General features: G+C 40.9%; 2 protein-coding genes across 4 annotated transcripts in view; both read right to left on the reverse strand.

Moving 5' to 3' along the window:
• Window positions 1-4,270, reverse strand: tnnc2.2 (troponin C2, fast skeletal type, tandem duplicate 2; the record flags this gene model as incomplete). Its single annotated transcript, XM_046056368.1, is given in 6 exon segments — window positions 1-102; window positions 499-635; window positions 761-875; window positions 1,237-1,380; window positions 1,888-1,939; window positions 2,816-4,270. Coding segments are annotated over 6 exon segments (483 nt in total). The 5' UTR covers window positions 2,819-4,270.
• Window positions 4,271-4,390: 120 nt separating this feature from the next.
• Window positions 4,391-11,121, reverse strand: part of LOC123975154 (troponin C, skeletal muscle-like) — a 23,812-nt gene continuing 17,081 nt past the window's right edge. For 2 of the 3 annotated variants that reach the window (XM_046056372.1, XM_046056370.1), the window contains exons 4-6: window positions 8,910-9,024; window positions 6,135-6,271; window positions 4,391-4,848 (exon numbers count right to left, since the gene is read on the reverse strand). In XM_046056372.1, coding sequence (XP_045912328.1) covers window positions 4,817-4,848; window positions 6,135-6,271; window positions 8,910-9,024 — 284 coding nt within the window. In that variant the 3' untranslated portion in view covers window positions 4,391-4,816. Of the gene's footprint in view, window positions 4,849-6,134; window positions 6,272-8,909; window positions 9,025-10,209; window positions 10,354-10,713; window positions 10,834-11,121 lie in introns of those variants that run through there. The other variant, XM_046056369.1, reaches the window with a different exon arrangement.

The raw sequence follows: 11,121 nt of genomic DNA on the forward strand, positions 1-11,121 counted from the left end.
TGGGGGTGAGTCAGTGAGGGGTAGGGTGCGTTCTGGGTTCACAGGGGAATGTCCATAAGTCTTTCTGGTTTTACTGCACATTCTCCATCATCTTGAGGAATTCTGGATAAGAAAAGGAGAGATTGGACAGGGTTAGTGAAATGGAAAATTTCAGCAGTCTTAATTACCTCAGCAAAGTGCAAATTAACTGACACCTACAAAGAGTGTAATACCCTATTCATACAATATATAGTCCATACTCACAAAAGATACATAAATACCAAGTAGACAACATTAAGGATGCTAAAATCTCCTCATACTAGTACCAGATATACTATTAAACAAGAGAAACATAGGTGCTACAAAATACTGAAACATTTTTTTAAGTTAAATCTTAAGTTGCTTTAATCATTTTATTATTTTGTTCTAAATACTTTCTTTTAAGTCTGGGATAATCAATATGTGGAAAAGTGAAGTTTTTACATTGACCTAACACCTTCATCATCATCTTGCACATACCGTCAAAGTCCAGCATGCCGTCGGCGTTTTTGTCTCCATCCTTCATCAGCTCATCAATCTCGTCCTCTGTGATGGGCTCGCCGGTGCTGCGGATGATGATTGCGAACTCCTCTCTGTCGATGTAACCGTCGCCGTTCCTGCGCAAAAGACAGAAATGGGTGGGATAGTAAGCATAAACAAACAATTACATAAGTAAATTAAACATTACCCTCATAAAATAAGTGAGTGAACCACGTTCTATACGGTTATAGTGTGTACATACTTGTCGAACACACGGAAGCACTCTGCCAACTCTTCCTCGCTCTTGCCGGCCTGGTCCTCCTTTAGCAGCCTCACCATCATGACCAAGAACTCCTCGAAGTCGATGGTACCGCTACCTGGGGTAATAAAAAGGCCACATAACTGATTAACAATGGTCAGACAGACCAAAGACCAGTTGTCCCGCGCTCCTTGTGGGACACGGCACTGCGCTCGTCTTTGCGCACAGTTTTACGCAGGAACCAAAAGGACACACTGGAGTTAGGTGAGTCCAAATCTATATTATGTAATATTGTATATATATATCAAGGTTTTGGTTCCAAATAACGTTACATACGGTTAGGCCTACTTTGTTTATTTGTGCTGACGTGAAATACTTGATGAAATGAAAGCGCACTGCTTATGCGTAAAAACACTCATTGCGCACAAAAGGCCTACAGTGTTGCTATCAGAGATACACTGTAGCTATCCGTTGCTCACCGTCCTCATCGACCTCCTCGATGATCTCATCCAACTCCTCTCTTGTCGGGTTCTGGCCCAACATCCTCATCACGGTACCCAACTCCTTGGTGCTGATATCACCGCCACCGTCGGTGTCAAACATGTCGAAGGCGGCCTTGAATTCTGGAACAATCCGAGTTGAAAGAATGCAGTTCGTTACTCAGAAAGTGGCCCAATGTGTGTTGCCTACTTGGCTGTTACTAAACGAATTACAGTGGGATATTTACGTTTGTATCATCTGCGTTTCTCCACAGACTGAAAAATATATATATCTAAATATATATCTATAAATAGGTATATCTGCCTCTGTGTGAAACTGAAGTGATGCGTTCTATCACCATTGTGGCACTGCACCAACTACCCGTTGTTCATTCATCCACTTAGTAGCCTACTGGGACTGGATCCACGCAGAGGGTCTAAAATTGTCTGCCTTTTCTAAAGGCGCTCCTGACAGAAAAATAATAATAAGTTGAAATGAATGATTCATTTCATTTTGATATTTAGAGGAGTGATCCTTGTAAACAGCTAGGCCTCTTATAATTTAATTAGTAATCTGGTACATTGCTGGTTCATGGGCAAAGTAACGACATAGCCTAACTGAAGAAACGCGTTACTGTAGCCTGTACTCACCGGCCAGCATTTCCTCGCTCAGGTAGGAGCGGGCCTCTTGTTGCGCGTCAGTCTGGAAGGAAACATGAGCCACACTGTCACTTCATCATTCACTACCGGCTCGATTTAGGCTTCATTGATCATTCCAGTTAAAACCCCGTAGATTGAGCCTAAGGATGGCGACGGTAGTGATTTCCATGTCATATACCCCGATTCTATTATTCATTAAAAAAATAATAAGCTATTACTAAAAACACTGTAAATGAAAAGTAAACTATCATCATTTTATTTTAGAAAAATAACATTATGCACAGTACAGATGATACATTTGAGGAATATCACAGGAATATTCAAGAGATCTTGTTGTATTTGTACATTACTGTGTGATTACTGTTCCTGGTAATAACGTGCTTCCGTAAGTCACGTGTTGCAGGCTATAGCGGATTCTTGAGCATGGTGAAAATGAGTCCGGCTATTTCAGGCTCAACACATTAGGCTGGCTGTATATGGCCTGCAGACATCCAATCCCCGGGAATCTGTCGCCTAAGCAGAATTCGCACCTTCCCAGCTGACACTCATCCAGCTCCCTCAAAACTCCCCGTCTTAACGTTTTAATTAGTAATACATGTAATGTAACTGATAAAAATGGGAATCTTGCATTCAATATAAATTATTTTAAACCAAACTAGAAATCTTTCTGAAATAGTCCATTTTAAAAATGCGATTATTTGGTAATTTTAAGGGAAGCCAACAGATAAACATCTAAACCTTATCAACAGACGGAACCATGCATCTCAACAACTCAGTCGATTGGTTTTTAAACTTCCACGTGCCTTTATTGCTCAATCAATAAACCTCCAACTCACAGACTCTTATTATGGATTAATGGCTGATTGACCGGCCAAATTGGAATAGTTCAAGGGTCATTTTTACAAGTGATTGTTCTTACCATGTTTGTGGATTAGCTTTTCCCCCCCAAATATCCAAGGAAAAAAGAAAAGCCCAAAGGAGTGGTCAATCCGTGTGCACCTCAACAGAGAGACTAGACGTCAAGTGAAGGTTCACACACACTTTAAACGGGACAGCCAGGTCCCGCCCCCTGCCTCTCACAGGCCTCCAGATTTAGTATCCTGAACTTTTAGGGTTCTGGGGCCACAGCAAGCCAATCACATTTTGGAGAGGAAATCTCTTGTTTCTTGAAGTTGCAGGGTTGAGAATGTAAAAGAGGTAAACCTGGAGTTTTTTTGCACTTTTGTGATCTAGGTCAAGGTAGAAGAATCTACAAGAAAGAATAGAGATGTAAAGGGAATAATGCATAGGAATATGCAAAAGATGCAGATGATAATACATCGTCTTTCACCTGGTTTGTTAAAACAGTGATTATCAGAGGTAGGGTGTCAGAAAGAACAGTGACATACTGTAAAAACAATCTAAACTGAAAAGCAAAACACGCTTTAAAAAAACTAATTAATGCATTAGGTTACTCCCTTTCAGTTGGGAACAAATCTATACATCTTGCAGCTGATCTGTGCACACTGTTGATTTCTATTTAGGCCTTGTAAATATAAGACAGTGGATGAGAAGATGGAGCCAAAGATTTTAAAGTAGGTTATGGGTTTTGTGATGATGGCGTTTCAATCTGGGCGTGAAACTCAAAACCACAGAAGAAAAACGCTGCGGGGCTGGACCCCATCTCACCCAACCCCTGACCCTCCTCTCACTGCCTCCACTCCTTTAGCCGTTCCCTGAATAGCAGGCAGATTTAGGCTTAGAGACGTCATGGACGTGAGGCAAGCACCCACACATCGCGGTGCCGGTTGCCTGATAAACACAACCTGATGCTCCTTATTTGGGGGGCGGTTCCTGAAGGGAGGGCCTTGAGGTGAGAGACAGGGGAGACAGGAGAGGAGGATAGGATGCTGATTTGGGGAGCAGCCATGAAGAAGGGGGAGGGATGTTGCTTTTGAGAAATGGTAGGGGGCTTGCAGGCTATATACCCAGAGGAAGACCTGCAGGGATAATGAACTCATCCGCTCTAACCTCGACTGACTGCTCGGCTTCTCTTCTGTGCTGGGAGACCACTGCTTGAAGATCACTGACAGAGAGTTATCACAGACTTATGCGGAGAAAAAATTGGAAGAGATCCGTTTTAACCAGATAACACAGTTCTCTAGTGTTGAATGAGACTGGGAGGTTGGGATACGGCACTGTTCATGCAAATAGAGGCACTTCAAAATACAGCATGGTGGCTAGGTTGAAGTTGCCACTGGAATAGGGAGATAAGACCAGTTGTCGTTGAACAAATGTGTGTCTTTATGTGTAAAGGAAGGATGTTGTTGGTGTCGTAAGTGCATGTGCTTGCGTGTCAGTGTCTATGATGTGTGGTTGTGCAAATCTATGTATATCTGAAAATCCTAAGGCCAGATAGACAGAAGTCCTACAAAGACCACGGAGGGATTCATAAAAGATTGAAACAGATGAGATAAGACGTGTCAGGCATGCATGGCAGAATAATTTGCAAAGATGAACAAGGAGAAAGTGGATTTATTTAGAAAGCACAGAACAGGTTGGGGAAGATTTAGTTTTGAGGAGGAGGTGGGGCTTAAGTGGTGTAGCATTTCTGGAGAAACAGCAGCTGCCAAGGGGACAGCTGGGTGGCCGGCTCAAAAAGGCGATCAGGGAAGGTTCCTTCGTCTTAAAAGGTTTGAACGGATATTTATAGATATCCTCACTGAGCCCCTGGGTTTAATATGAGAAGGAAAAGGGGAGTGTGGGTTAAGGTATTTCACTTGTACCCATTTAGATGTCTCAGAAGTTACATCATATTCACAATTGTACAAGGTTTTACAGCATTTAGAGTTTGCTCTGAGCACAATTCCATCACACAGCATGCTTCATATTCTCTCTGAGGAAGGGTCACCAAGTGAGCAAGAATGTAGATCTGGTCTCATTACTGAACGTTCTCCATCATCTTGAGAAACTCTGGAGTGAGAAAGAAAGGGCACCAGTCAGTTACTCAACCCACCACCGACCCAGTCCACTCACAAGCTCAGCCCACAGTGTGTACTCAAAGCCTGTATGTGAGGTTATGGGATTCAAATCATGGAGAACATGTGATTGTAATGCATAAATGTATATAATGAGCAATTCTTAATCCCTGTCACTGCAAGTCTGCTTCTTTCAGCTGTGATCATTTTTAAATAAGGATTAATATTTCTTTGTTTGCTCTATTTATATGCTCAGAGTATTAGACTCTTGATTTGTGATGGTGTAAACTGTAACTTAATGAAAAGGCAAGTAAAAGTAATCGCTCTACCTTTTAACAGCACAGAGAGTTGCGAAATTATATCAAGATTTAGGTTACTCTAAATATATGGGTTTACCTTCCTCCCCATCCCTGATTACTGTCAGATTCATATTGTCTTTACATTAAATAATCTTAGTCAAACAAAAAAAAGAAATGTGAAGGAATAGTTCTCACCAATAGTTAGAAGAAGAGAAATTGATACCACGGCATACACATGGTATATCATTATCTTCTCTTTTTCTTTTGTTATGTCCATATTCTCTCTGTAAATAAGTTATTTATTTATTTTAAGATATTTTACGGGCACTTTCACACCACTTGATTATGACAGCAGAGAGACGGGGTAAGGCAGGGGAGAGAGAGGGGACAACACATAGCAAAGCGCTTGGGCCTGCCCCGACACATGGCACTCGCCAGGTGAGCCACCATGTATTAGTTATATTTCTGTTGAGATTATTGTCTTTTAAAAAAAAACTAAAAACTGGACATGGGGAAACAGCTCTGTCCAAAGTTCACAAAATCTGCCTACCAGCACCTCTAAAGCTTAGGCTACTAACACGTTATGTTTTGTTTGTTTGCTAAAAATATCAATTAGCATGCATATTGCTGAATATTCAGGGTTTATGTGCCGGGCTATTTCTTGGCCAGGTAGAGTGACTTCCTGGAGTCACTGTGAAGTTGCCAGTAGAGACTCCAGAAAGCCACAATGAACAGTTGTTTTTGTACTGAAAGAGCCAGGCTGGCTGTTACCTTCTGTTCTAGTCTTTATGCCAAGCCAACAGGCAGCTGGCTCCAGCTTTCTATTGTACGGACAGACAACTCTCCAAAAGAAAGAGAATAAGTATGATCCAAAAAGTCAAACTATTCCTATAACTTCTGCTCAATATACAGCCGACACTGCCTCCCTCATATGCAAAAGATTTTCTGAAGAAACTCTTCTCGTTCTGTAGCTTAAACCTACCATCAAAATCAATCTTTCCATCTTTGTTTGTATCTGCTTCCCCGAACATCTCATCAATATCTTCTTCTACGACTGGTTCTCCAGTGAGATGGAGGATGTCTCCAAACTCCTCCCGGTCAACGAAACCATCTCCGTTCCTGTGGATAAAAAAAGCAATATTGAAATCACGGAGTGAAAACTAACTTCTCACCTCCCTGACCTCTTACACCTACACACTATCACACACCACAGATTCTTATTAAAATACTATTATATTCTGACAGCCATAATTTTAATTTAGATTAACCTTTTCCATAAGTTTGATTGTTAAAGAATCTTTACCAATACATGTACTAAGTGGGACATTTTGCAGATGAAAAATGTCCCAGTGCTCTATGTGGTCTAAACCTGTAAGGGTGTCAGAGTTTCTGAAAAGTGGTCAGGCATTTCTGTACTGTGTATTGGCTGGACTCTAGTCCAAACTGCAAAACACTTTAAAATCAGCCATGGCTCAACCATGAGAAAAAACAATGTGATTTTGGACAAACTGCTATGGTGAACATATTGGTAAACAGTTTATTTCTGGCCACTCGGTGAACATCAGTCCAGTTATCACCATTATTTTAGTTCTGTTTTGGTTTCTATTTAGCTAAAAAAGAGCTGTCTGCTGTGGCTGGAAAGTTTGACGAGAGGGGAATGTGTTGGCCACAAAACCAAAATAATGACCTGAAAGACAGCATACAGCTGTGTAGACCTGTTAATAAAAATATTCATTACTGCAGCTTTAATGTGGCTATAATAGATATTTTGTAATATTCTTTCAAATGACAATATGAAAACAATGTGACAATGTGAAAGGGGAGAGTTGTTGTGATAAATCTACTGAAAATTCTCACCTTTATCTACAGCTCCTGTTGGCTTTACAGAACTTTTTAGTGAGATTCAGCTCATTGTCTTACTGTCTGCGCACAACTCACTGCTCTTGTAGCTTAATTTTCAGCCACAGCAGACTGTTGTTTTCAGAGAAAAAAACTAAAAACCCACCATACACTAGACAGACAAAGTTAGCGAACAGCTTCTGAACATTTGGCCAAGCATTTAGCAGCTAAGGAACCAGATATTTCGCTCAGAGTAAATATTAGCCTTACATTCACCAGGCAACCACAAACACAACTCCATAATTATGATAATTCTTCTCTGTAACCGCCGGATTTGTGAAAATGCAACTGTTTGGTAACAAGTTTGCCATTTTGATTTAAAGGGCTCTATTTGAACTATTCAAGTGGGTGGCGCAGTTGCATTTGGGGCGTGTCCAACTCCAATTTTGCTAGTTTAACGGTGGAAAAAACTGTCAGTTCGCCAGGCTCATGGTTCAGAAGGGTTGTACTTAGTCTGTGGATTAGTCATCAGTGTGTTTTGGGCATAACATGCAATACACCAATCAGTGTCATCTCCCTTTCCCTTTAAAAGCCAGGTGTGCGTGTACCGTGGCGCATTGTCATTATAATGGATCAATTGATTGACTGAATAGCAGACTCACAGCAGAGGGGGGGTATGGACAGAAGTGTAGATGTGATATAAAAACGCCTCTGATCATTAAGTCTAATGTTACTCTGCAGCTCTGAGGTTTTTCAGTGAAGTGTCAGACGGACAGACGCTGTCTCCTCCAAGAAACGTCTGGATCCTCACTGCGCTGCATTATTATAAACTATGATGAACTGGTCGTGGGTCACATCTCTCTCTTTTATGATTCTTTTATGATTTACTTTCAAGGTTTGAGAGGCTGCTAGTCATAAACTTGACATGACAGGACAGAGGAAACTCTCCAGAGGACACAAAATTCCACTCATAGCTTTTGAAATAATTTAGACACAGTGGAGCTCAGGATTGATCAGGAGGACTGCTGCTTTACTCCAGACAGTTTCATTGTTTCAACCTGGACTGTGTGTGAGACCTTTTGGATGTGGAGAACAACACAGAAGATCCTGACCAAACCTGTTGGCGTGTTTGGAGATTTTAATAATCAATGAAGTGACGTTGCTGTGCCTCGTGCGTAAATGCTCACAGCGTCTCTCTTACCATCGGAGTAACGCGCCCCTAAAATAACAAAAAAACAGCGAAATACTGCAGCGTTGAATTTAAATCTGTTTTTATTTTTGGTCAATGGTGCAATCGCCTTCTGCTGCCTCAAGATAGCAATGCACAAGCAATTTGCCTGACCTCACCTCATTTCAAGACCAACACTCCAATGGGCACACTGATGGGCGCATTTGCATTTGCTATTTAAACGCTTGACAACTGCGTCAGTTGAAACTAGCAATGACACTTGCGCTGCGCTTTTCGCCACTGTGCAAGATAGGGCCCAAAGGGTAATGACATGTCAGTGCTGTGTTCACAACTTGTTTCCGCTTCTCCAAGTGGCCAAAACCTTTGTTACAACTTTTACATGCAACTTGTATCACTTTTGTTCCCTAAATTAAATATTATGAGAAACTGATATGTCCTATTCCTAAATTTGTAATTGTAGCAAATATCCAAGAATAGTGAGAGTGAATCAGTGCTAAATGGTAATGTGTACAGTGCCTACAATATTTTGTGATAAATGCATTTTTCTCTTGCTCAGTTACAGTTGGTCAATTGGATGTACGGTAAGTTTTCCAATGCAATGTCAAGACAGACTGGGTGTACTATCACGTGTGATTTCTAAGTAAACTTTAGCCCCAGTACAACATGAAATCTTGAAGCAGCAACATGTGGGGTTTGCGTTTGTCTTTCTGATGGTATTGGGTGTCATACTTGTCAAAAATACGGAAGCATTCCGAAAGCTCTTCTTCACTCTTTCCGGCCTGGTCCTCCTTTAACTGTTGCACCATCATGACCAAGAACTCCTCGAAGTCAATGGTACCGCTGCCTGAGGAGAGGGGAGGTGAATAAGTGAGGAAGGCGAGGGCAGTAACAAAGTGAAAGGTGAGATGACGAGAAGGAGGCTACACGTGTTGTGATACCTGAGTTCCAGCTATACTTAAACATTGTTTGAAGGTATGTTTTGGTAATTTTAACCTATTCATGATATTTCAAGTAGTTTGACATTAAGTGTAATTTCATGTCTTGTCAACTTCCCTTGTGATTTTCTATTTACTACTGTATTACTATATTTACTATTCCCCAAATGGCCTTTGCTAACCCTTAGTTATAGGGGCACTCCACAGATTTCACACATACATTTCAGTTTACTCATCATGAGTAATCCTACTCCTGTGTAGACAGCTGCATAACATCTCCTGTAGTTCTGGAGGGGGCATTTTGAAGTCTGAAAATAACCCTGATGATGTCATCAGGGTTATCTTGAGTAAGGCTTGAGACTTCAGAAATCTGACAATAAATCTGTATCATCAGCGAGCAGCAGTCCTTCTTGTCTTTTGTCTTTTATCACCAGATCTTAAGGAAGGCAGGATCAATTTTAGGGAGCCCCAGCCTATCTTCTCTTCTAATCTTATCTTTTCAGGTCAGAGGTAACGGGTTTCCAGGGCCAAGTGCAATAGATTTCAAATATTTTCTTTTGTCCCTAATGCAATAAGCATGCACATTAAGGTAACTTTTTTATGCACTTTCTGCTCATACTTAGCACTGCAGCACTTTATCTTATCTAATCCTATAAAATACATCTTATAGATATTATTGTTGTGCTGTTATGTGTACACTGACATTGCTTATCTGTGCTCTGCTGCAAGACAAATGACACTGACAACTGAGAACTATAAGTCAGGATATCTTAGCCTCTGCTGCTTAAAATTTGACCATTCTTTTCTGAATCTGTCTCTGCCCCAGCTTTATAGAAGTAAATACAAAATTGCTGAAATTGCTGAATATTTTAATGCTTAAAACATAGCTTTGTCTTCTGGCTTTCCTGTTGAACTGAGGCCGCAGTAAATGGAGAAATTAGTTATTCTGCATCTGCTGTACAGACAATAGTACCAGGAAACAAAATAAAAATCTAAACAAGCAGCTTGATCCCATCATTAATCCTTAAATGCCAATGCATTAGGATGCAAGATCCGTTGTCCGTTTTCTATTTGTTAGTCACACATTATCTCACCATCCTCATCGACCTCCTCAATGATGGCATCCAACTCCTCCCTTGATGGGTTCTGGCCCAGCATCCTCATCACAGTACCTAACTCCTTGGTGCTGATGTCACCGCCACCGTCTGTATCGAACATGTCGAAGGCAGCCTTGAACTCTGGACGAGAGAAGAAGATACTTCAAATTTGGTTGAAACTGGCAGAAAATCATTTCTGTACTTGTGCTCTAGAATGTTACATTTTGGAAAGTTACAACAGCTCAGAAATACTCATTTACTGCTGTCTGAAAAAATGGCAACATGTGATTCATTTATTACACAACACAAAGGGCCAAAGGGAACAAAAATCCGTCAACTGGTGCAATTTCTGAGAAGGATTTTCATAAAACCATTTCTAGTCACCATATTCAATCTGAATCGTTAAAAACAGCAGGAAGCTGTTGAAGCAGGTGAAAATCAGCAGAGGAACCTAATCAAGTGTAATCCACCAATTGATTATTTTAGGGAAGCGGTACAGACCTGCAATCATCTCCTCAGTCAGGAAGGAGCGGGCATCGCTTTGGGCGTCAGTGGGCTTAAAAAGCAGAAAAGGTAGGAAGGGAAGTGGTGAAAGAAGGAAATGAGAGGTAGACAGAGCGAGAGAAGTTATCGTTCCTGTCAGCTGTATGAAACATGAAGCTGTATAACGATATCACATGTATGGTTATTGCCAGAACAGGATGTAAGGAGTGATTTTGAAAATAAGACAGCTGATGAAGAAAATAATCTTCATCAGGTGTCAACCACTCACACACACACATCTGGAGGCTGTTAACTAGCATCACATGAGCTGTCTTAAGAAGTAAGACATTTATTGTGTTTACAGCCCCCTGTGATTTGAAAACCTGTCAGTCTATATAATAATAATAATAATAATAATAATAATAA

This window comes from Micropterus dolomieu, linkage group LG08 (genome assembly GCF_021292245.1).
Source record: "Micropterus dolomieu isolate WLL.071019.BEF.003 ecotype Adirondacks linkage group LG08, ASM2129224v1, whole genome shotgun sequence".
Lineage (NCBI taxonomy): Eukaryota > Metazoa > Chordata > Actinopteri > Centrarchiformes > Centrarchidae > Micropterus > Micropterus dolomieu.